At 52.3% G+C, this 25,785-nt stretch overlaps 1 protein-coding gene across 2 annotated transcripts in view; it reads left to right on the top strand.

The window, feature by feature from the left end:
* The window catches only part of Eefsec (eukaryotic elongation factor, selenocysteine-tRNA specific), a 220,970-nt gene extending 200,687 nt beyond the window's left edge, over positions 1-20,283 (top strand). For both annotated transcript variants that reach the window (XM_005364845.2, XM_026788278.1), the window contains exon 7: positions 19,793-20,283. In XM_005364845.2, the coding sequence (XP_005364902.1) occupies positions 19,793-19,983 (191 nt within the window). In that variant the 3' untranslated portion in view covers positions 19,984-20,283. The remainder of the gene's footprint in view (positions 1-19,792) is intronic.
* The last annotated feature ends 5,502 nt before the right edge of the window (positions 20,284-25,785 follow it).

Genomic DNA, 25,785 nt, shown 5'->3' with positions numbered 1-25,785 from the left:
GGGGGGGGGAGAGGGAGGGAGGGAGGGAGGGAGAGAGAGAGAGTACCCAGAGGCCTGAAATCAACCTCAATTATTATTCCTCAAGAACTGTCTACTTTGTCTACTTCGATTTTAGGGTTGGTTAGTTAGTTGGTTTTGGGGATTTTTTGTTTGTTTTTGTTTCTACGACAGGGTCTCTCACCTGGAACTCACAAGACCAGCATGCTCCAAGCTGTTTCAGCTTTCCAGTACTGGGTGTGCCCGCACACACCACTGCACTGGGTTTTTTTACTTATGTTCTGGAGGTTGAACTCAGCTCCTCATGCTTGTGCGTGCAACAAGTGCTTTACCAGCTTGGCTCTCTCACCAGCCCTCCTCCTGGCCCTTTTCCCTACCACAAATGTGGTAAGGAGGATACACTGTCAGGAGCAGGACACCCCCTGCCCCACCTTGCTTGCGGGCTATTCAAACTGCAGTGTCCATAGGCAGTACTATCCCAAAGTCAGTGCCATGTCATCAGTTTACACAGTGGGATTGGAAGACCAGTCCCTTCACTTGTCAGAATGTCTTCTTCCAAATCCTAGTGGCTGGTGTGGGAATCACCATGGAAGGTGATATCACTCATTCCCAGCAGCCCCAGTACCTTTGTCTGGCCCAGCAGAATTTACCTAGGCCTGGAATCTGGTGTCTGGGAAATGCAAGAGTTTCTGTGACAGTCAGGGTGGATTGACTATTCCACACCTAGGGCCCCCACTAGTGAGCTAATCAGCCTCTGTCCTGGGTAAGAGACTTCTGACTGGCCTCTTCCCACCTCAGCAGGGGACATGACTTCTCACAGAGAGTCAGGGCTTCATCTGTGTCTTCTCCAAATGGGAAAATAGGAAACAAAACCGTTTTTATACCAGTAACCTAAAAGTGATAGCTTATTCTGTCTCAGTTGTGAGCCAGCTCAGGGCAGTAGGAGGAGGCTCTGTTCTTCTCCTCACTTGGTGTTATCACCATTCCCTTCATTGATCTTCTTACCTTTCAGAAGAAGCTGTCCGCATGGTTTCAGCTCTAGCCCACACCTAAGCTATTGAGCTCCTAAGCTTCTCTTGGCACAGTATTGGGTGCTGTGAATTTTCAATGCACCCCTCCTTGGTGAATTCCAACAGTAGCCAGCCACCTAAACTGAGGCTGGATCCGGGAATCCCAGGCTCCATAAATGTTGAGTGTTCCCAGCACATGAGGTATGAACAGCATTGCTGGAGTGTCTTCATAAGTTTACTGTAATAGGAACGGTGTTTCCTTAGGCTTGTTCTCATTTTCCACAACAAAAACACCAGATATTTAGATGTTTCCTACAAGCTCCTGGCAGAGTGATCCCCAGAGACATTGAGTCACCTCGCCTCACACTTCTGGAAGCCAGGAAGATGGATTTGGAATTCAGCTTTCCCAGGTGCCCTGTGCAAGCCATCCTCTCTACTCAGGGATTAATTACATTTCTTTGGTGACTACTAAAGTCACTCTTACCCCCCCATCCCCTACATGCATGCACACACACACACACACACACACACACACACACACACACACACTACATAGGCTATATCTCCCAGGCTGGACCAAGCCAACTACACCGTCCCCACTTCTGGATTTGCACCTGGAACTGGTCTACTGATTCTAACCATAGACCATATAGCATAAGCACATCACCCCATGCAGGTTTGGGGTGCTACTACCAGGTGGCCCTTGGTCCTCCCCTCAGCCTCTGCACCTTTGATCCAAAGGCCTTGTACTATGCCCTGAACCCAGAACCAGAGACTCTGGTGGCAGTTCTATCAATCCATATGTCCTTGAGCTGAGACCCCTTGGAAGCAGTTGTGGCTTGAGGCACTGGCAGGAAGGCTTTTCAGAGCCTCAAGAAGGGTATCATCCTGTCCTAATCTAGGTAGCCTCTGGCCCTCAGGCACCCTGCTGGGCTGTTGCACATTGCATCCCTTGCTGCCCTGGCCAGAGTATGTTTCTGGGGGCTGCCCTCCTCTGAGTATACTTGGCAGAGGAAGTCAGTATCATAGGATGGTAGGGGGCAAAGTAAATACCTACGGAGATCTGAAAGCTTCTGGTGAGAACATAAGACCAGGCGGGGATGAGACCCAGGTGCCAATTCATCCAAAGTGCTGGCTGTCCCCGGACATCCTTACAAGGGGCCCCAGCCAACCTGGGGAGAGACAGCTAGGTCTCACCCATACATAATACCCGGGATGAGGCAACTCTTCTGAGCAGCATTCATTCCACTGGGTTCTGCCCCACAGCTAGCTGCCAACTCCCACAGGGAGACAGGAAAACAGCTCTCTGGGAGAAGAGAGCTGAACAGGGGTGAGGGGTGAAAGTTGAGGTTTCAGAAAATCCTATAAAAATGAAAACAAACCATCCATCTTTCTCCTGGCATCTTACCCTGACGGTGCCCTTTCTGGATCTTGCCCTGACGTCTATGGGGACAGCAACTCTGAAACCTGACCCAGCCCCCATAAACTGCTGCTACCCCAGCCTAGGACTGCCCTGGATGAGGACAACCTGGCATCCATTGCAGGGAGCACTTTGGGGTGTCTTCTCCCCCTAAATGAATAGCCTCCTCCAGCTTTGGCCATTGAGGCATTTCAAAGCAATTGTAAAAATTATATGAACCCCATCGAAGAACTGTTACAACAATGTTTATTCCCAGCATTTGAAACAAGGACAATGATATTATAAATAATTGTAGATGATGAAGATAGGCAAGAAAAAATAACATAATTAAAAGAATTTTACAAGACGACCCGTTCACAAAGATGGATGGAGTAACACAATACGATGAAAATATCTGCAATTAACATAAACCAGCACAGTGGACAGAAACCAGCTGCTGGTCAGCCTCCCCACAGGGTCCCACCATCCACATGGGTAGTACTGGGGCGTCTTGGGGTTGCTGTCATGACTCTGGGGCTCCAGGAAGAGGCAATCTGAGGGTTCTTTTCTGACAGCAGTTGGAGGCCTAGAATCCAGGGCCTGTTCAGTAGACCTTACACAAACCAAACAAAACCCAGGATTCAGGAAGTCACAGGATGTGCTGCAGAGCTTCCCCCAGGAGCCCCTCCCAGGATGACATTAACCCACTACTCTCCCCCAAAGTTCCCCATCACAGCACACTGCCAAACTCTTCTGTGTCTAAATTTCCTACGACTTCTAGGGACTGTCTCCCCTCCACAGCCCCACCTCAGGATTGGCATGTGACAGGTGCCTGGTTACTCTGGGTTGGTCAACAAAGTGGTAGCCTCAGGCCAGTTTGTGTGGTGTAGGGAGCAGAGTGCAGTGACTATGCTTATGCAGTTGGGATGTAAGCAGAGCACACAGCCTGGCTGGACATCCATACTGTAGGTATCAGGTACCTGAGCTGGACCAGCATTCCCGCCTCCTGTCTGGGCAGGGACAACCCAAGAGCAGTTAGTCACTTGTGTCTCTTTTCATCACTATTTGATTTCCTAAAATAAAATTATAGGAATAATTAAACTTGTTCTTAACTGAAAAAACATATGCCAGATAGTACAGAGTTAAATGGTTCTGTTGCCAGCAAATCAGAAAGATGGAAGTTTGAATCTCTCCACAGCCTCCTATTTGCTTTTAAGAGAAAGAACTAGATGTGGTGGCCCCACCTGTAATCCTAGCATCAGGGGGCAGAGCCAGAATTCCCAGGCCAACCAGAGCTACATGAGGAGACCTCGGTTTGGGGTGGGGGCGTAGTGGTTGGTTTGGTTTGGAGGGTTTTTTATTGTTTTGTTGTCGTTAGTTCAGCCCTCCCTGGAGGTGGCTGTCACTCCCTTCAGCTAACCTTGTGCCCCAGTGGGTTTGTGCTTTGCCTGTCTGATGACTCAGTCAGTGCACAAACAAGACATCACTAGCTGAGCATCCCTAACACAGAACTGAAAATGCCTAAAATGTGAGACTTTCTGAGCACCATGTAAGCACTCAAAGAATTTCTGAGTTTTCTCTATTGTTTTGGGTTTCATGGACATGACTTCAGGTTGCTTCTGCAACCTAACTGCAAATGTCTCATGATCTGAATAACTAACTCAATTTATACACCTGTCACCTGTCCGAGGTTACCAGGACATTCATTCTTTCACTGCACAGACACACGTGAGCAGCTCAGGTAGGTGCTGACAGCAGAGCTGTCCCCAGTACCACTGACGACAGAGGCCTGCACTTCAGCCAGTTTGCATCCCTGCCATCCCCAGCACTGTGCTCTCTGGCCATTTCTTGCCAGTTCCACAGATGCAGGAGGTGGTTTTCAGAGCTGCTGTGTTCACCTTGTTTTGTTTCTCAGAGGCTTGGGGTTTGCCTTCTTTAAGCAGAACAGGCTGGGGTTTTCTGGTGGACTTGTGCCATGGGAGTAACAGGAAGCCTGGGCATTTGGTTAGAAATTGGGCTCTTGTGTGTGCCACCTGGTTTCCTGCTAACTTTGACTTCCTGTCAGTGACTGAGAATCCAACAACCTTGGCTTTGTGGAAGTCGACCCTTTGCTGAACCCTCAGACAGTAGGAAGGGCCACACAAGTGAAAGTGCTTTGGCCACAGTCGGTGGGAAGGGAGAGTGATGGTTCTAGAGGTGAAAGATCGGATCGGGTGGCGTGACTTCTTCCAAGGCAGGGAGGCCTATTCAAGAAATGAGCCCAGCCCTGGCGTGGGCCAGGGTTCCTCAGAGGAGCAGCTGTGCAAAGGCCCCCAGATGATACCCAAGGTAGGGGCAGTAGGAAGCAGAGGAAGGAAAGGGGTGCATGGGGAAGAGTGGAGAAGCAGGTTATGATGTTATGGAAAACAGAGGAAGGGTAGTGGGCCTGGAAACCAGGAGAGAGCTCAACGTATTTTTATATGTGAAGCCACTTTCTCAGTGGCTTTAAGTAAAGCCCTGGGCTGTGGGTCTCTTTAAAACTGGAGTCAAATCAGCCACCTCCTATTACTCTGAACAATAAACCTGGGGTCCCTTCCTGCCTGAAGCCCTCCAAGACCCTGAGAGAGTTGTCTGTGGCTGCCCTCAGATTCTTGGACCTCCTGGGCAAAGCTGGGCACAGAGGTGGGAGGTAGAGGTGAGGAGGAGCAGAAGAGCACAGAGCAGAGGGCTCCAGGCACTGGGCTTCTTTAGCCATGTCTCGTGTGTTCCACCTGTGTGTGCTGTCCTCTGACAAGAGGGGGGTGAGGGAGAGGCCAGCTTCCTGACGGGCCAGTTGTGAGACATTCATAAAACTTTTATTGGACTTGCCACCCTTCCAGATAAATATTTTTCAATTTTATGAGCTCGTTTTAGGACCTAGGCTTAATCCTGGCTTTGTAGCTGCCTTAAAAAAAATTAAATATTGTTTTGGCAAAAGGAGCCCCTCCCCCATGCCGCCAAAGGCAGCTCATAAATCCCAGTGTTCAACTCTTGCCCTTGCCCCTCCTCACCCAGCTCTCTTCCCTCCCACACCCTTGTCCTAGAACAAGATGGGATCCAGTGCATAGCCACGAAAGGAAGTTCAGAGGAGTCTGCTTTGGAGGCCCATGGCAGCTGCCCTGAGGTTCCCAGTGGGGTTCACACAGGCACTGCTGTCCCATGTGTCTCGGATCCTCAGTGACGCCTCTTTTTGCATTCTTGCCTCTGTTTGCATGGCCCCAGATCTGAACCCCTATCAGCACCCAGCAGGCACAGGCGGCAAGTGCAGAGTGGGTGGTGTGTGGTGGAGTAATGAGTTGACACAGACCTCATCTTAGTGACCCTGCCCTGAACACCTTCATCACAGCCCTGTATGATGAGACTGAGGCTGGGGCCTAACATCCCTTAGGAAGATGCACAGTGAGTAGATCCTGGGCCAGAGTCTGGATCCCCATGGTGAGCACAGAGCCTGTGCTCTAGCTGCTTCGTGGATGCCTAACTCTCAGGGACAGTGGCCTGTTGAAGTTCGGAGGTGATTTGGATGTTGAGACTCAGGGGAATAGTGGAAGAGGGTAGAGAGATGTGAACAGACTGGGGAGCATTTAGACTCCATCACAGTGCCTGTGATGTTGCCAAGTCCTTTAGGCCTTGCAGTCTCGTGACACAGGCCCTGCTCTCTCATCCCAGTCCTGTCCTCTAGCTCTTGCACACACAGCACGTGAATGCAGCGGAGGATGGGGAGGGTTCGTGTCCAAGGATAAAGAACATGGCTTAAGCTTTCTCATTCATCTGCTGTTTCCTGAGCATCTGCTGGCCAAGTGCCTGAAGATTTCCTCACTGCCATCTCCCTATGCCTGCCAGAGTGTGGGCATTGCCCCATATCACAAAAGAAATACCCATGGGTCAGTGGCAGAAGGGCTAGCCAAGGCACCTGCTTGACTGGGAAGAGCAGTGTGTCCTGCTCAGCCTTTGGGCTTGCTCTCTGACCTGCTGTTCCTGCCCCTGCCTAGTCTTTCTCCTGCTCTAAGGCCCCACATGGCTACCCAGGGTGTAACTGGCAGTCTGGATGTCTGTTGACTCCAGATGTATCACTAAACTGTCTCAAGGCAAGCTGTCCCTGTGACAGCACCTGTAGCTCTGTAGGTAACTGACCTAGCCACCAGACAGGCAGGTAGCATAGGGAAGTTGCTCACTAGAGAAAGTAGAGACCAGATATGACCCTGGGAACACAGGCTCACAATTTTCCATGTACCCAGGGGCCAAAGTTGGCCTGTGACAGCCAGATCTGCCTGTGTCTGTAGGATACAGGGAACCTAGCCATGTGAGCTAGCTCCACAAGCACAGGCCTAGCAAGTCTGGTCCACAGCAGTTCTTACACACGGTCACTTTGAGAACATCTGAGCCCCATTCCCATATCCCAGGCAACTTGGACAATATAGACCTCCCACAGCCAACCATGGTCCTTGAGGTCACACAGGCCCCTGCTATTTACCCCCCCACACACACACACACAAGGGCAGAGACAACACCGAATAGTCCTGAATGGACTGGTGCTGTGGAGGAGTAGACACCGGTGTCCCCAATAGGCTGCATGTACTGCCTGTGGCATCCCAGACCCCTCATAGCTCTCAGACCCAGAATATCACAGTGGCCCATTTATGTCACTGGATGCACTCTCTTAGACAAAAGGCTAAGTTTCCACTCACAGTAGCACACAATGCTTCGTGAAGTGAATTGATCTGAAGAAGGCTTTCTTGAAGAGTGGAGGGAACTGCAAGGTGTATAGCAAAACAGTGCTGCTGCACAGTGAATGTACTGAGCCACGAGTGTGATGGGTGAAGAGAGGGCCCTAGCTTGTCCCCAGCAAAAGGAGGTTGCCACAAGCCAGCCACACCTTGACAGCTTGCCCTGCAAACGTAATTTAGGGTCAGAGATTTCTACCTGGAGAAGGTTCTCTTGAGAAGCAGGGCACTCTGGCTACGATTGGCATGTTCCCTCCTTGGGCACCAGAGCTCACTTCTTTCTTGCATCTGTGGGCAACTGTCTTGGAACCCTGGTGTCAGCTGAGGGACAAGTGCATCCAGGGTGCATGCGTTACCAGCTCATGCAAGCTCACCTCACCATTGCCCATACAGATTGCCTTGTCACAGAGCCATAAGGGCCACCAGCCCTTCAAAGAATTTCTTCTGGACCCCTGCTTTCCCACCAGTGCTGGAGCTGACTGTGGGCCATGGAAGTCATGAGGAGTAGTGTAGACCATGGGACTCCTGGGTGGTTTGGTTCTCCCAGAAGAAAGGCTTACGGCCCTATGAGCTCACACTCCTTCTCAGTGTGGGCAGTTTACTTTAGATATATCCCTCTTCTGGCTCTTCTTATGAATCTGATTTCTCCTTTAAAATAAAAGCAGAACTCCTCAGAGGGAGCAAAAACTGTAGTGCAGGTTAAACTGCCTGGGTGCAGCTGTTCCCACTAAGGACAGCCTTTGCTGAGACAAGCTCTAGTTTTTCCTCAGTTCATTCAATGGCAGAGGTTAGGGAACGGAGCCACAGATAGTCTGTATCGCTTGGGTTTTAGCCAAAAGTCCTCAATAGACTAGCCACTGCCTGTCATGGTCCCCTTCTCTTCAGTTACAGATGGGGCTGGAGAAGAAGCATGCCTCAGGACACCTGCCCTGAGCACTGAGGACAGCCTTAGCTGTCTCTGACACCACACTGTCACATGTATAAGTATGTTCCAGTTACAGGAAAACTGGGAGGGGTTTGTTTCATTAGACACAATGATTTCATGGATGCTCCCTAACTGAACAATATAGTTGTTTTTTTGTTTATTTGCTTGTTTGTTTGTTTTTGTTTTGTTGTGCTGTTTGGGGGTCTGCTACCCAGCTCTCAAATTGATACACAGAGACTTATTCTTACTTATGAATGCCCGGCCTTAGCTTGGCTTGTTTCTAGCCAGCTTTTCTCACTTAAATTATCTTGTTTCTCTTTAACTACATTTTGCCTCTGGACTTTTTACCTTTCCTTATTTTATATATCATATCTTTCCTTCTTACTCAGTGACCATCTGTGTGGCTGGGTTGCTGGCCCCTGACACCCCCCTCTCCTTTTCTCACTCCTTGTTCTCGCTCTCTCCCTTTATCTCTCCTCCTGTTTATTCTCTCTGCATGCCAGCCCCACCTTTTTCTTTCTCCTCCCTACCTATTGGTCATTCAGCTCTCTGTTAGACCAGTCAAGTGCTTTAGACAGGCAAAATAACACAGCTTTATAGAGTTAAAAAATGCAACATAAAAGAATGCAATACATCTTTGCATCATTAAACAGATGCTCCATAACATTAACGGATATTCCACAACAGAACAGGGGTGTTGCATTAATCCCAAAACCCACCTCCTGCTGTCTTCATGATATGGCTTGTAGTAGGTCTGTGTCCCACTTCCTACAAGAGCAGGAAGCAGACCTCCAGTGCCAAGTTGCTCTTCAGAACCCACCAGGAGGTAGCCAGTACTCTACTAGCAGAGCCACGGGGCACTAGCACAGGACACATAAGGTCCCTGCCACAGGCCTGGGCTGTGAGCACATGCATATGTTTATTGAGGGCAGGTTGTGAAGGTTCTGGGCAGTATCCTCAGATGTAACATCTAGTAGGCTGCAGTGAGCCCTGGCAGGGCTGTCAGAGCAGAGAGAGAAGTCTGTGGTGCTTCTGTGTGCCATGTGTCTACCCTGCATCCCTCAGTCCTCATACCCAGATCACAGGTGAGAATGCAAGCACACTGGAGAGCCACTGTGACGCTATGCAAGGGCACTAGTAAGCATTGGTTACCTGGGTTTAGCCCCGAGGCCAGGAAATCTGGTGTGAGAGGTCACTAGCTCCAAATGCCTCTTTCTTTGTGTGTATCCCCAGCATGTGGTAGCTTATGGCCTTCTAAAAATGTAGCCAGACTTTCTCCTCAGGTATAATCCATACTGTTCTGACACCCCAAGGTCATGGTGAAGACAGTATTCTTTGGGATTTGGAACATTGCTGACTGAAAGGGGCCACTCTGTCCACAGCAGACCTAGATGAGTCACTCTGAGCCAGGTGGCATTTGTGTAGCATATGGGGAGGTAGAGGCAGTGTTGGGGACACTTATCTGAGGAGCCTGTGGTTCTTCTCCTAACCACTATATTCTGGGAAATGGGGGGACCTCGAGCCTGACCACTATAACAGGGACTACAACAGGAGTGGCCCATCTTGTCAGCACAGGAAGCCTTGTCCCATGACAGAAGCCACCCCCTCACTCCACTTCCTTTCTGTGTGATGTCAGGCATGTGCCCAGGCCACAGTGCTCTTCTGTCTAACCTTTACCCCAGTACACCAGACCAGCCTTGATTCCCACAGGTGTGGGAGGAAAATGGAGGCAAGGCCTGGCACACAGGAGATACCCAGGGCTGCCTTGACCCACTCTCTGTGCACTGCATGATAAAGGATGTGTGGTTGGAGAAGGGAGTGAGAGACCCACCTCCTTCCAGAGTTTGCTGGCTCCTGTCCCTGATTCCTCTGACCCCTCCAGTCTTTAGCCAACAGCCCTAAGCACTTGGCACCTGTGGGGAAGGCTTCTGCATGGCCTTTGGAAGCAGAGATTTCTGTCCCTCTCTCAGGACCTGGCCAGCACAGCACTCTTCCCGAGGCTTTGTACCTGTGAGTGGTAGGGCCTGGTATTCCACAGCAGGCAGCTGAGCCTGGGCATGATCCCGTGTCCCCTCAAAAATAGATGCCTTCTCGTAGCACCCGCCAGGCTTTGAAGGACCAGGCTGGATCCAGATCTGGACAATGGCTGTTCTTTTGGTGCTGTGCTAGACAGAAACCCTTGCACTTATGCTGCCACAGCATACCACCAGGACTCAGGTCCCCAGTGAGGGGCCCAAACCAGAGGCCTGCCTGAGGTCCCTGTATATGTGAAAAACTCCACTAGCCACAATGAACCACAGCTTGGAGTCATATAGGAATGAATCTCAGCCTGGGTCAGAGCATAGTGAGTGTTTTGGAAAATGTGAAACCAGTAGACAAGAGCCTCTTTCGACCACCAGCCACTGTGCTACATGGTGATGTCAGAGGCCGGGCAGGCAGCAGTCAGTAGATGAAGAGATAGCTGCTGTGAAGGTGGGAGGGCGAGGCCAGAGGGGCCTGCTGGGGAAGAGGAACCAAGACCTGGTCCCTGAGAGGTACTGCTCCCCAGACCTTGCTTTGGGCACAAGGACCCATCTAGTCTCAGCATGAGGAAACCTAGCCTTGGCAGATAAACCAGGAAGGCAGGCTGGAGTGCCAGTGTTTCAATGGGACATGCCTCTTTGAGCTACAGTCCAAGCCCGAGATCTTCCCTAGGGGCCACACATAATTCGACCAATCAGCTCATATGCAGAGCATCAGCTGTGCGTTTGGACACCCTGGGCTGAAGACCGGGGATGGAGAGGGATAAACCGTCAGAATCTACAGTTTCAGGAGCGTGGACAGGGGTCTGTGCTGCTGCCATGCCACCCCTGCCCTTCGCCTGCCAGCCACAGAGGACAGTGGTACCAGTCACCTGCGCTTGCTTTGCCCTCTTCTCTGGCAGCAGAGCTGATACAGTAATCAGGATGCCACATATGGGCCCTGGGAAATGACTGCTCCTGAGCCTTTGTTCACTCTCATTATTCTCAGTGGCTTTTTCCCCAAGTCATAAAAATGACGTTTTTAATATGTGGGGATTTTTTTTTTTTAAGAAAAAGCAATGTGAAGGCAATATGAAGATGACTTTTATTGTCAATAGCTCTACCTTTTAAACCAGTTATCTTAGTTTCTGCTCTAGGTATTTTAATTGAAGATTAACTTATGTTAAAGAGTGTACATGTGGAGGGTGGGAGCATTAAAATTCTGCCCCCTGAGTAGTGGGGGGGAATACTTTGTGGGAAGTCACCAGGAACCTGCCCCCCACCCTTCAGCTTCAGGACTGCCCTGCCAGTCTGTCTCACGTACCATAGACTGTCACAGACCAGTACTGCCCCAAGCACAAAGGAGGGAAGGTGGAAGGAGCTGTGCAGAGTGGTCAAAGGCGTGGATCTAAACGAGGACATTCTCGCTGTGCTCCTGGGCAAGTTACTGAATGTCTCTGTCCCTCAGTTTCCTGGCATATGAGTGTCCTGGAGGTGCTGCAGTTGAGATGTGGCTGTCCATGGAGCGTACTCACCATGCAGTGAGCATTTCGCTGACTGGCCCAGAGTTAAGCTTTCTGTGGCCAGGCTGGCCTCCCAGAGCTGCTCTTCCTTCAAGATCCCTTTATATAGCATGTAGCTACTTTGAAGACTGTTTTGTCCACAGAGAATACCCAGCAGCCCTCAGGTCTAACCAACTAACATTTCCCCGTGGTGACCCAAAGTGCAGAAGTTTCTGAAGAGATGTCCTAGAGCCTGGCCCTCCCTGGTGACAGTTCCTGGAGAGCAGTAAAGGGTCTGGCCTGCCTTGAGCACCAGGCTGCAGTGGGTACTTTGTAAGTACAGCTCTGGATGTAAATCCTGCTCCTGAACTGCAGTTGAGAGCCTCACCTGCCTGGGCAGTGACTCACCTGTAGAGCACCTGTGTGGCACTGGCTAGGTAAGGGAGCTTATAAGAGGATGCTGGCAACGGCAGTGATAGAAGTGACCAGAGACTGGCTTCTGTCAGTTCACTAAAGAACAGGAGGCAGAGGGTGCTGAGCCACCAGCTCACTTCCTTACAACTGCAGGGGCGGTTCTCACTACCTACCCACCCACCCCACCTCAGCTTTGTCATGGTACTGCCCCCGCTCCCCATGCACCTCAGCTCTGTCCCCACTGCCCTCTCACCCCTTTCATCCAGCACCATGGCCCATTTCCTAAAAGCTGTGGGCACCTTCCTAGCAAACCTGATTGAGCCCAGGGGAGGAAACATAGATCCAGGACGTCCTTCTTATCCTTGTCCCAAAGGGCTCCGAGTCCAGGTGGAGGTAGCCAGCAGGGATAGAAGAGGTCTGGTTTTCCAGGACCCTTCCACATCCTGCTTGGCTGTGATCAGAAGACATGCTTATCACCCCTCGGCCTATGTGGGCCATGAGAGGGCCACTGAGACCCCAACAGACTAGCAAGAAGCTCTGATTCCTAAATAGGGAGTCACCTCAGGAACCGAACCATACTTAGGGACCCTTCTGCTGGGGCCAGGCAAGCTGAAGGGGCCAGGGTAGCCCTTGCTGGAGTCTCTGAGGAAGGGTCAGTGCCTTGACTGCAGGAGGAAGACTTTCAGGGTACAACCACCTCTTATTGAAAGTCTAGGCAGGAGATACCAAGGCAGTTGCTATACCCCACTGAAGGAGCCCAGCAGGGACTAAAACAGGGGGCTGGGGCATGCTAAGAGGTCTGTAGGAGGCAGGCCACTGGGGTACCTAGGAAATACAGGTCTCATCTGAACACACGTGAGGATCTAAAGATTTCTTCAGGGAAGGCTGAACTGGGAGGAGTGGTCAAGATTTGTTCTAAAAGTATTTTGGACAGCATGGAGGTGAGTAAGCAGAGAGATGCTTCCTGCAGTGCCTGAGAAGTTCACACATGGGCTGTGCTGTGGCCTCATCAGCAGGGCCTGCCCTGAAGAGGTCCTGGGACCTCCAAGGAGCATATGTTAGCCCTGAGTGGGCACAGGGGCTTGGGGTAGGATTGCCAGAAAGTCCAAGATTCCATGCTGCATGTGTGAAATGATACCCTGCCAAGGCAGTGGCCGGGGTCTAACTGGGCATGTCCTAGTGCCAACACATGTTTCAAGGAGCTGAAGCCTCCTCGGGGTGGTAACCTCATAGGATCAGGTAGTAGGAAGTTGGCCTCAGATGGTTGGCAGCTCATTTGTGGCCAGCTTCCCCTCCAAGCTGAATAAGAACCTAGGACAGCAAATGTCTCTACTAGGCTATCCTCCCGAATGGCTAAGCCTCCTTCTGAGTCTCAAGACCAAGTCAGTTGCTGTCTGGATCAGACTGATTTGGGGTTTGTCTTTTTAAAAAGCTTCCACATACTGAACTGTTTTCCTCCCTACACACCCCAGTCTCCAAAGCTCAGCTTCATTGTTTCTTCAGTTAACTTGGTGCGGGACTATCTCTGCAAAGGGCCCTTTTTTGTTTTTGAAGAATTCATTGTTGCTGCTAAGAAGCTTAATTTAAATTAAAGAAGGAATTAGGCAACATTAAGACATCAAAATGGGCATGCAGGGCCCATTGCCTCCGTTTCCTCCCAATCAAAGGAGTATGTGAGCCATCAAGTGTGCTCAAGAGCCTCGAAAGGAACTTGGCTTTGTGGCTGCACGTGCCTGTCTGCCGCCCCTCCCCTAATTCCTTTTGTTACTGGAACAGCAGAATATAGTTCTGATTTTTTTTTTAATTAATCACCTTATCTCTTTAAAGCAAATTGCATCTTTGTTTACGTACATGACCATTGCAAAGAAGGAAAGAGGGAAACCAGGGAGCTGGTACCCACAGCTAGCAAGGACAGGCCTGTGAGGCAGTGAGCATGGGGCCATACCTGCCAACACAGGGCAGGAGGACCCAGTCACGCTCCACAGAAGTTCAGAGGGTACACAGAAGGCACTAGCTTTCTCTCCCCAACTCTTCAAGATCTGTCCTCCTGGCCAGGTGAGGAAGCAGATAACAGGCCAACCATGGCAAGTGGGAGTCCCACATTCAGACCCCAGCTCTGTCACATAGCTAGAGGATAGAACCTCGGTTCACCTCATCTGGACCCCTACAAGTAGGGTACAACCAAAGCCTCCTAGGAATTAGATGTGACTGCCAGGCCTGCATTAAAGCCTCTTCCACCTTATTACCAACTCATCCATTCCTGTCATGCCAGCCAGAACCCCACTCCACCTGAGCTGGCGTCTACCTTTGCCAACAGCACCAGCAGGTCACCTCCATTCAGAGTTGCATATGGCTCTGTGTCCTGTCCAGCTCAAGCCTATTGAACTTGGACTCTGTGGCCAGTCATCTGCCAGCAGTCCTTACTAGGTTGCTGCCCCAGAACTACCCACATTTTCTCTGTGTCCTGCTTCTATAGCCTCCTCATAGCTGCTCTGGCTTCAGTGAATCCCTGAGGGGCCTGCTGACCCCAGGATGCTCTCAAGAGCTCCATTCCCACTGGGGGGTGCCAGCTGCCCACCAACGTGAAGGCCCTCTTCTAGTCTGGCCCCTGACATGAAAGCGACGCCAGCAATTGGAGGCAATTTGCTGGCCTTTGATGGACACTGCCGGGCGGCACCCGCGCTGAGCTTGAAAAACTTCGCTTCCCACATTCTTCCCTGATTGCCCAGCAGAGCCAAGACCCAGCAGCCTGCAGCCCATTGTGCCTTTGTGTGGGGCTGGCGCACAGTGAGAAAGGCCAGTCAGGCCCTGGGAGAGGTCCCCATGGGAAGCTATGAGCAGTGGTGTCACATAGGGTCACTGCCACCCCCACTACATCCTGGGGTCTGGGCTCAAAAGAAAATAGAGCAGTCTCCAGGACTCGTGGTGTCTAGGGAGAGAATAGGCCTCCTGAACAGGGGGCAACATGGGCTACCTCAGCCCCAGCACATCCCCTACCAGGAGAAGTCTGGTGCTGGCACATGAGAGAGGGCCAAAGTCCAACCTGATGCCTGAGCCAGACTGCTCTTTGGACCGCTTGAGGGACAGGCGTCTTTTCCCCAGGCCTCATCACTGCCCTGTTCATTTGGGTGGGATGCATACAGGTGTGTGTAACGTGGAGGAGCTGGCATGTAGATGTATGTAATAGAGATGAGTGCAGGGATGTGAGTGGTGTGTGTGTGCGTGCATGTGTGTGTGTGTGTGTGTGTGTGTACATGTGTGGGGCATGCAGTAATATATGCGGGGCCATTGACCATGGATATGAATAGTATAGTTGAGTACTGATAGCTGTATATGATATGTAGTGTACATGGGAGAGTGGATACATGTGACATATGGGAGTGCATGCAAAGGGGTGTGGGTTCATGGAGCGTAGCATACAGAGGCGTGAGTATGATGGTGTTGGATGCTGCGTACAGCATGGGATGCCTCCACCCCATTCATGTTCCCCAGGAGACCTAGAGGACTCCATGCCCTGCAGGGGAAAGATCATCACCATTCTCCAGCCTCTGAGAAGTAGGCACTACCCAACCACAGTAAAAACAAGTGCTCGGTGAGGCCCCTAGGAGAAATTCCTTTTAGCTCAGGACAGTCAGGGGACATGCTCCAAGGAGCAGTAGCAGCCTGAATTCAGCAGGTGGAAAGGAGCTCAGCTCCCAGAAATGAGTGATCAGGACCCCCTGCCTGGTTTCCTGTGCCTGATGTAGAGTGGGATGGAAGCACCAGAGAGTGGAGAGACAGAGGAGGCAGGCATGGGCCCTGAGTGAGCACATACTCCTGCCAGTGTGACCAGGTCCAAGCATCATGTAGGCCTTAGAGGATTCTCTCTGGTGACAAGGAAGTAGAGCAGGAGGCAGCAGGAATGCAGTGGGGCTGAGGAACTGGGAGCCAGTCCCTGAGCCTGCCTCTTGAGACTTCTGCTCTAGCTGAAAGCAGCTGTGTCGGACACTTTGACCTCAGGGCCCATACAGGAGTTCTACCCATGTTCAGCCTCACCCTTCCCAGGCACGACCAGAGCATAGAAGCAAGGCCACTGGTCTCAAAGTGCCAGCCTGCTTCCTGATCACAACTGCCCTGCGCCCCACCACCAGGCTGCGGGGACCCACCTGGACTTCCTTCCCCTTCCCCTACTTGCCTGTGTGCTAGGGTGCACTGCTACACATTGTCCCTTGTCTGGGGTCTGGAGTGGGCACACTGTGTGGCCTTTGTAGATGCCCTCTGTGCCTAACCCAGGGTTACCCAGAGCCCTTGGGCAGTTCAGAAAAGTAGAGGAAAGGCACTGCTTGTCACCCGTGTGGTCCCAGGAGCTGGTCATAGAGCCTTCTGGTCTTTTCTCTGTAGCTGAGTTGGCAGGGTTCTTCTGAAAGTTCTGCCTGCTACATTGTTTGAACTAAGTTTAGACTACATCTTTTGTATAGAGGTCAGAGGTCAACTTTGTGTCTTTCTCTGTTACTTCCCTAATTTAGACTGAACCTGGAGTTCACAAAACTCAGCTAAACATGCTGCTGGCCAGCAAGCCCAGGGACCCCTGTCTTCCCCTCCTGAACGCTAAGATTATAGGTGTTCACCACTTTGCCCAGTTTCGAACCTGGCTGTTGGAGATCTGAACTCAGGTCCTCGGGCTTGCAAGTACATTACTGAATAAGCCATCTCTGAGTCCTTGCCCCAGCATGAATCTGTTTTTAAATGTTCGTTGAATCGCATTTAGTCTTACGGGCCATCACTTTACTACAACAGGGGATTTGTCTCATCACCCCTTGGTCTCGGGGTCCCTCTAACTGATGTTAGACATATGGTTCTTTAATGCTCAAACACAGATGGGGTCAGACCACCTCAAACAGCAACACTGCCCACCACCCACCGTGGGACCTTGGGCAAGTGTGAAGCTCTTTTGCACCTCAGTGCCCCCAGCCCTGATCAGTGAGAGCTGGGTACCTCTGCATGGAGGCACTTCTACACATCTGGGCCCATATGGCACACGCTTGTCTGGTTTGCATTCCTGGAAGTAGACTTCTTGGTTGACATTGGCTGTGCAGGAACTACCTTACAGGCTACTTCTAGATGCTTGCTGTTTTGGGTTCTGTTCTAGGACCTCCAGCCCTGTAGGGTCTCACCAGCAGAGTTCCCAGTGCAGATCACATGGTAAAGACAGAAACTTCACTGTGGTAGAACTGGTCAGGGAAAGACAACAGATACTAAAACACGGAGGTAATAGAGTCTACCAGATGAGGTGGGGTTATAGGAAAGAGCTAGAGCAGGTGAGGGCTAGAGGCTGGGTACAGTGGCCAGGTCGCCAGTAGGCCTGAGAGATGACAGCTATCTGAATAGATGCTCTTAGAACCCCAGGGAGTGCATCATCTAGCTGAGGGGCTAACAAAGCCAGAAGTGTACAGAGGTGGATATGCAGATATGCGGTACAGGGAAGTGGGTGTTTGCTGTTTGCCCAGGCACAAAGGAAGAGCCAGGAGAGTGGGGTAGCAGGGTGGGAAACTGTCCTGCCTGATGGTACCCTGGCTATACATAGAGGGGCCATAGCCGCCTGCTGACTCCCTGACCCAATCAGCACCTTTTTTTCCCACAGAAGCAAGCACATACTTCATAGGCTTGACCATAACACATATTCCTTCTGTCTATATAGCCTGCTAGCAATCTCTGTGGTGGTCCCTGTCACCTGGCCATGAGTCCAGCAGTCTTTTTCAAAGAGCCCTGCATTAGGCACATCAAAGCTGCTACCATCGCCCTCCCAGGGACATTGGAACATTTCCTTAAGTTCCTCCTGCTATCTGAGGCTGTCTGCTTCCAGACCTGTTGACTGTCGGTCTTCTCAAGCTAGAATCTCTCCAGGGGAGCTGGCTTAGACTGTGTGCCTACTCCCGGCCGTCCACTGATCCTATAGTGCCAAGTATCTTTAAAAGGAAGCCCTGGGCAGTTGAGAGGCATTTGCAGCCTGAGCTGGGCCACGTGCCTGTGGTGGGTACAGCTCCAACTCCTCAGCACATGCCACCAGAAGAAACAGTGTGATATCAGCCATATGCCCCAGGAGCTATTGGTACAGGTTTCTTGGTAGACCCTTGGTGTTGTTCCCAGACCCCTGGGACGGCTGAGGTGACCCAGCTGCTAAATGGCCACAGTATTGCTTGTGCCAGACTCCTCTTCCATCCCTGCCTGCTCTGTGCTGATGCGGTATGCACTGTGTGTAACCAGAGCTATCACAGATGAGATGGACCGCTGATTGGGCCACACCTGTCTCCCCAGCAGGGCACAGACGCTCTGGAGCCCTGCACCTCTTCAGCGATCAGACCTCCTGGCACCAGAGAGAGACAGGCCCGTACCATTTGTCAGGGTCTGGTGCCAGCAGGAGGAAGGCCCAGCTCTGATTCAAGAACTCAGATACCTGCAGGCCTGGCACCAGCCCAGGGCCCTCTTCTTGCTCCAGGGCCTAGGCACCGTTTGGGAGGAAGCAAAGCCACAGATGCAGGGCTAAAGACCAGGCAGCTGTAGGAGGGCACCTTATACTGGGTACACTGTGGCAGGGGACCATAGGCATCTTGGTTCCAGGGCCCTGTTAGCAACTTCAAGCCCCTAACTTTTCCAGGGGATCCAGGCTTTGAGGTAGCTCATAGTCACACTTTCACCCGTCAGAATGAGTCCAGACCCTTTATACAGTGAGACAAACCATCCCTAACAGACTGCAGTTTTCCAGGGATGTACCACTTTTTAAATTTGCAGTGATTAGGGCCCAGTGCAGAGTGCTTAGAGAGGTGGGATCCCTCTTCAAGATCATTGTCAGAGCTGGGCAATAGTGGTGCATGCCTTTAATCACAGCACTTGGGAAACAAGGCAGGCAGATCTCTAAGTTCAAGACCAACTTGGTCTAGAGTGAGTTACAGGACAGCCATGGCCACAGAGAGAAACCCTGTCTTGGAAGAAAAAGTCATTGTCAGAGGCCCACATGCAGGTGGATGCTGGCCTTCAGAATCAGGACAGACAGGAGATTCACCCAGTAAATACTAGCAGACACTGCCTGAGCCTCTGCCCAGTGTCTTATCCAGAAACCCAAGACAATTGGTTGTAAGTCTCAACACAAGATAAACAAACATGTGAGATGCTGAACTCAATCTAAACTTAATGCAGTGTCTGCAGCTGCCGGATGCTGTCAGGGTGCAACTTCACTGAAATGGCTAAGCACTGCCTTTTCCTGAAGGGCCATGGGACATCTTCCACTGTTAGAGCAGGAAGGGTGTTCTGGATGAAGAAAGGTCATACTTAGCTCTTGGGGATAGCAAAGAACCCAACCTTACTCAGGGTGGGTGGTGAGGATGGAGGAACCAGCTAGAGACAGTGTCTCCCAGAGCCTGGGTGAGACCCCCAGAGGAGGTCTGGCCAAGGAGAGCTGATTAAACCTCCCTGCTTACCTCTCTGCTGAGGCCCCCTCCTCTGAACCCACCCAGAAGCAGAAGGCACAGAACCTCAGCCTGCTTCAGAGTCAGACTTCCAGCATAAGGTATCTCCATGGTGGCCAGAACCTTCAAGTGTCCTGCACAGTGTTCCCAGAGAGCATTAGGACCTTAGGGGCCAGGCAAGAAGGCAGAAGATCAGAGAGTTGTACCACTAGAGTGACTGACTATAGTGATTGGGTGTGGGGAGGAGTCACAAAGGCCCTGCCTTGTTGGGCAGAGGATGATACTGGGTTGGGTAAGGGTATGAAGCGGGGAGACAAGGAGGCAGCTCTGCCTACAGTGAGTAGTGACACTTTTATCCCTCCAGGTGGCCTCAGCCCTGAGTCTAAGAAGATCCTGACGCCTACACTCAAGAAGCGGAACCGAGCTGGCCGTGGGGAGACCACTAAGCAAGAGGAGGGCACCGAACGGCCAGAGCCCATGCAGCCTGTGACACTCAGTCTGTCTTTCAAGCGCTATGTCTTTGACACCCAGAAGCGCATGGTACAGACTCCCTAAGTGAACCAGCCCCCCAGGGCCTCCTGCCCAGCTGCAAGCCAGACTACAGTGCCAGATCCCCCCCCCACGATGTGCCTCAATCTCCCCAATCCTGCGGGCAGCCCCATTTTACTGCCATCCCCACTGAGAAAACCTGCCATCCCTTCACCCACCTGGGATAACAGCTAGGTCCAGCTAGGAAAGAGCCTTAGCAGAGCCAGCAGCCTGGGCCCCACAGGCTTCCCCAGTTAGGATGTCTGCAGCCCTATCCCAAGTAGCTGGCACCCTGCAACTGGAAATAAACATCCCATATGTGACCTAGCCACCCATAGTCTGCCTGTCTTCCAGGGTTAGCAGGCATCACAGGGTATTGTGTGGCACTTTATGAGGACCATCCAAGTGGCTCCTGGGGTGTTATGGGCATTGAAGAATTAAGGTTCTCTGAGCAGCTGAACCTAGTAAGGCCTCTGGACAGTGGCTAGCACCCTAGGGCTCCATGTTGACATTAGAGGTCAACAGACCCTGACCTCCAGCTTGGGGACCAGACTTCCGAGAGTGCTAGGTCAGGGTGGAGCACGTGGACCCTGTCCATGTTCATCTCCAGTCCCAGCACCCTCAGGCTTAACATGGAGACTAAGATGGGGCGAGAGGGTGGAGCTGACCAATGAGAGGAGTCAGAGCTTTTCCAGACACCTGGAAGGGTAGCAGATGTCCCAGCGCTTCCCTGTTTGACCTCCAGACAGACGTGAAGGCCTCCCTTTATCCCAGTAATCAGTGCATTATGTTTTAATTTTCAAAAATGGCATTAAAAATATTAACAGGGGCAGGTTGTGATCAAATGACTTGGGTCTGTTAAGCCCCAGAGCTGAGGGCAGAGGAAAAGGACCCAGGCTACAGAACACAGCGTCCCTGAACACTATGGCCCTTAATCAAATATGCCGTCAGCCCGCCAAGCCCCTCATGCATCCAAGAGGCCAGGATGGCAGTGACTGCCCTTCACCATCCTTGGCCAGGCCTCAGACAGCCGCAGTCAGGGAAACCTATAGCTGAAGACAAGCAGGGACTGGGTTTTGCTGCCAGGCCCCTAAGGACCAGCTTCCCACAGCTGTAGGACTCCATGGTATCCTTGCCACTACCCTGGCAGTCCAGGGCCTGGGTGTGGCCCAAAGGGCAGCAAATGTAGGGTGGTCACGGCCATTGCGGTTGTTCCTCTCCCAATAGAACTGAATTCCAGCTCCAAGGAATCCCACTGCTGCCACCCGTGTGGGCACCTTAGGGATGGCTGCCTTCTGCTTGGTCTGCATCTGGTGCAGCACTGTGCCCTCATTCAGCTCCACCTAGACCGGAAGACTGCCATCCTGAAGGACAAAGTCACTGACCGAACTGCCCTCTGCCCTCCCCAACCCTTCCCACCTGTCATGACACCTGAGAAGCACAGGCAGTCAGAGACAGTGAGGCCCAGACTTGCACAAGGGCCTCACGACAGGTAGCCATACTGGCTGAGGTCCACAGTCCCCTACCTCACTTCTGGGAGCAGTAGAGGCTTCTAGGACTGGTGGCCTCTAAGCGTGGGTGAGTGGCTGAGCCAGGTCTAAGTCCTCATAGGTAAGGAAGTCATTCTGCTCAGCTTGAGACCTGGACCAGAAACCTCCCTGGCCAAGGGGCCTGAAGCTGGCTCATCCCTGCAGTTTGGGTCATAGTATCCCTATCTGCCCTTAATGGGATTTATAATCTTGGTCACATTCCCAGCCTATACCTCAGGGTCCCCAATGGACTCTGCTGAGCATAGAGCTGCCATCACACCCCTGCAGCCTGGAGAGCAAGCCAATAGACATGCCCACACTGAGGGACAGAGGCCTGTAAACCCATAAGAGGCAGTGCAGCCCACACTAGCCCTGGCACAGCCCCAGTCCAGCCATTTTCTCCAGGACCTGTATGTGGATTAGAGTCTCCATGTCCATAGAGTCTCTCCCCACAGCGTCTCTCCTGAAGACTATATTCCTGAGAGCCCAGATAGAGGGAAGTGGAGGCACATAGAAGAGCCCAGGGCTGAGCACTGTGAGGGGTTGCTCAGCATGTGACCCCCCACAAAGCCTCTGGGACCCTGAGAATATATGAAGCAGGCCTGTCCAGTGTGGCCTGAGAGCACAGCTGAGCCTCTGTCAGGCATAGCACTGGTGGAAACTCCAGCACCATTAGTGAGTTAAAGTCAGGGTGCACAGTCCTGAGGGGTGGCCCAGTCACGGCAGCAGTGAGAGGGAGCAGTGTGCTCTGCTGACCTGGACTGGCTGCAGGCAGGGCCCCCTGCTCCAGAACCCTCCAGTCCTGTCATGGTCCCAGGCTTCCAGTGTTTTAGGGAAGCCACAACTCCACAGGACCAGGTTCATTCCAGCCACAACCCACAGGAACCTGCGTGGGGTCTCTATGCCATGGGTTAGGGCACTAGACAATACCAAAAGCCTGCCATAGTGCCTGGGGTGTGTCCTAAGAGAAGAGACACTCCCTGGCCTCCTACACAACGTGAAGTCACAACCAGTGCCACACCACAGGCTGGGTGGGGGCAGCATGATTGGCAGGCCCTGTAGCATGGGGCTAATGCACCAGCACAGAGATAAGGCTTATCTGGAACCGTCCCTGGAATCGAGACTCTGATGGAAACAGGCTCGGGGTTAATATATTTTTGATAGATAACGGCTGGTAAATGGGAAGCCCTGGGGGCCTGGGGCAGAAGGGACAGCCTCTGTCCTCCCCAGCCATGCACACATGCTCCTGGAGCCTCTGGACAGGGCCAGCGTCTGGACACCATGTACTCAGGGTTCGTCTGTCTCCTGTATGTGTGTGGCGTCTGCAGAGGAGTGGAGTAGAGGAGGCAGGGGCTGGTATCTGCAGAGTGGTGGCCCGCAGAGCACAGACGTGGATGAGCACCTTCTCTGGGACCCATTAAAACTGATGATGGGAGGCTGTCAGGGTACCAAAACCCAGACCCTCATGAAATTCCCTCTTACTTGGTGAGCCCAGCCCAGACGTCCTAACCTGTACAACCTCCATATTGCCAGGCTTCCTCAACGCCCCTCATGGCCTCCTAGTTCCTAGTATGGCCCTCCCTTGAGGGTCCTCTCTGACCCTTCTTTCTTGCCAAGAGACCACAGAGGCTCCATGAGTAAGAGTTTGCCAGGGGAAGAGGACATACTGTTGAGGGACTCTAACAGGAAGAACCGAGAGATTGCTAAAGGAAGGTAGGGAGCCCTCACAGGGAGACGCCCTCATTAGGGAGGCAATCGCCGCACATTGATAGGAGGTCCAGCCATTAATTAGCTCAGCCGGTCTTCCACAGGCTCATCTCCTGGGAGTAGGTGCGGGGCATGGACTCTGGCGTGAGGCTGTCAAGGGGACTAAAGAGGAGGCCTGCGGAAGCCTGAAGAGCAGCAGCGGGGCGGGTTCCCCAGCCCTAGCCCTAGCCTGAAGAAAAAGAAAAGGAGTCCCGTGAGGTAACCTGCCAGGATAGGGAGGTTTCTGGATGTAAGAGGGGAAGCAATTCAGGATAACAGTGCAGAGAGGATGTTTGGAAGGTTTGGGGACTCAACACAGGTGGTAGAACCTGAATGTAGGGACAGAATTGTGTGGGGCATCAGAAAAGGACACTGGTTGTGGTCCCTGAGTGTGTCGTCCTGGCTCAGCACACGAACACAGATCTGCTTGCCCGCACTCACTAGACTTGGAGAGAACAAATTAGATTGTCCCACTGGCCTGTCCCCTTTCTTCCACCTCAGCTTACATGCTGGGCCCAGCTCCTAGGCCTGTAGGCCAGAGGTCCTGCAGCCCAGGCTTAGGTGTTGCTCAATACACTAGAATCCCCCAACGTTATCATGGGCCTAGAGGGGAGACCAGCAGCAAAACAGTGACTTCCTGTGGCCACAGCTGGGGCCCCAGATAAAGAATGCCAGAACCTGGTGACCCTTCTAGGGACACCCTTTGGGTCCACCTCCCACATGACCACCTCTGAACCCAGGTTCTGCTTGGCCCTGACTGCGCAGTTCCAAGAGGCCACTGTGGGGTGGGGATTTCTTCCTCAGTATGGTTCCCATCTGTCCCGCCCCTCCTCTGAGCCACAGGGCTCCCTGAGACAGGAGATGAGGGTGGCCATCCTCTTTTTCCACAGCAGGGCTCCAGGAGGAGACTTAGGTATGGCCCACTCTCCAGCTCCCGGCCTCTGCCCTCCACACCTCCTGTCTCCTTTTGTTTCTCTTGTCCCTGCACAGGAATAGCTGATGACCAGATGAGAGGAGATAGTGTCAGCCTCGTTGACCAGGCCCACAGGGTCTCCTGCTCTCTTCCACACCCCTTCCCTCTGCATTTTGCATCTGTAGACTAGACTCTTGCAGAGACAGTGCCAAGGCTCTACTTCATGAGCCAGAGGAACTGCCAGCTAGAAGTCTAGAGAAGCCGGAGGGGACAGGCTTCCCAAAGACATAGGAAGCCTGAATTCTCAAAGTCCTCTTGAGTTTTCAGACCAGGGTACAGAGACCAGATTCCTGTCACCCCTGACCTTCAGCACTGACTTACAGTTCAGCATCTTTATTACCACCCCCATACTACCACCATGGTTGTCACCCACAGTAGTGTCACCACTACCCATGATGCCCCAGACCTGTAGGACAGCAGTACACCCTGCCACACCACCCCCAAATCTAACCAGGATACACCCTGGCCTCGGACTCCAGAAGAAACCGCAGCTGTATGGGGCTCGTCCCACTTGTCTCCCTGCAGTAGTGACCCACGCCACCCTGCTTCTTGGTCTGTCCTCCTGCAGAGATGGAGAGATCCGTTCTCAGCATGCCATTCCTCTGTGGCTGCCAGCGACAGCTCAGGCCTTGTGCTTATATCCCGTATCTAGCCGTTCATCCGTACATTTTATAAACCAGGTTGTGCACACCTGTCATCCCAACACTTGGTGGTGAAGGCAAAGAGATCAGAAATGCAAGGTCATTGTCCTCCCTGTGGACTATCAAGGAAAGGCTGAGATTAGTAAAGCTGGGGCTGCGACAGAAGCAGGGGAGAGGTGATAGGAGCTGGCCCTGGTGCTGTTTAGTGGGGATCTAGGAGCAAGCCTCCACGAAGATAGGTTGCCCTGCAGGGGTGAATGGCTTAATTGGAGCAGGCTAGGCCAGATGCCTTCAGTGTGAGATTCCTGAGAAAGTGGCTAGGCTGGGCTTCAGATTTGGTACTGGGGAGAGGCCTGAGCTAGACACACAATAGGACCATGGGCACAGAGGCAGTGAAGCCAGGGTTGCACCACTTTGGGGGAGACAAGGCCTTGGGACCTTGTGTGTCTTGGAACAATGGTGCTGGGAAGCTGGGTGCAAGGTGTTCCATGGGGTTCGAGCACAGGCGGTGGATGGAACCAGTTGATGCTACCATAATTGGCAGGCCTGGGAAAGAGACCAGCAGGGACAGCCTCTGGCAGGTGCAGGCTGGCGCCACTGGAAGCAGGTGGTGTGGGTGGGTGCTGGTCAGACTGTGCAAAAGCAGAGAAAGATGGGGCAATACTTGTAATCAGATGTGAGCGAAGATGGCTGAGCGATAGCCAGTAATCGTTGCATCTCCTATTTCTTGGTACTGCCTGGAGGGAAAGAAGCATCAGTGTGCTGTCCGGCCCTGCCAGTCACTGCCCCCAGCTTCCCTGAGGGGGTATGGCCTTCTCCAGGCCTGGTCTCAGCTAGGTCAGAGTCCACAGGCAGTTGTAGGCTGGCTTTCTCTGGGATGCAGGCTCTCTCACTTGTGGCTTGCTAGCCTCTGTTGGCGGCAGAGAGGCCTTGTCTTCTC

The sequence above is a fragment of the Microtus ochrogaster genome, unplaced genomic scaffold, assembly GCF_000317375.1.
Source record: "Microtus ochrogaster isolate Prairie Vole_2 unplaced genomic scaffold, MicOch1.0 UNK1, whole genome shotgun sequence".
NCBI lineage: Eukaryota > Metazoa > Chordata > Mammalia > Rodentia > Cricetidae > Microtus > Microtus ochrogaster.
The sequence above is the reverse complement of the archived record's forward strand: the minus strand, read 5'-3'. Positions and strand labels throughout refer to the sequence as shown.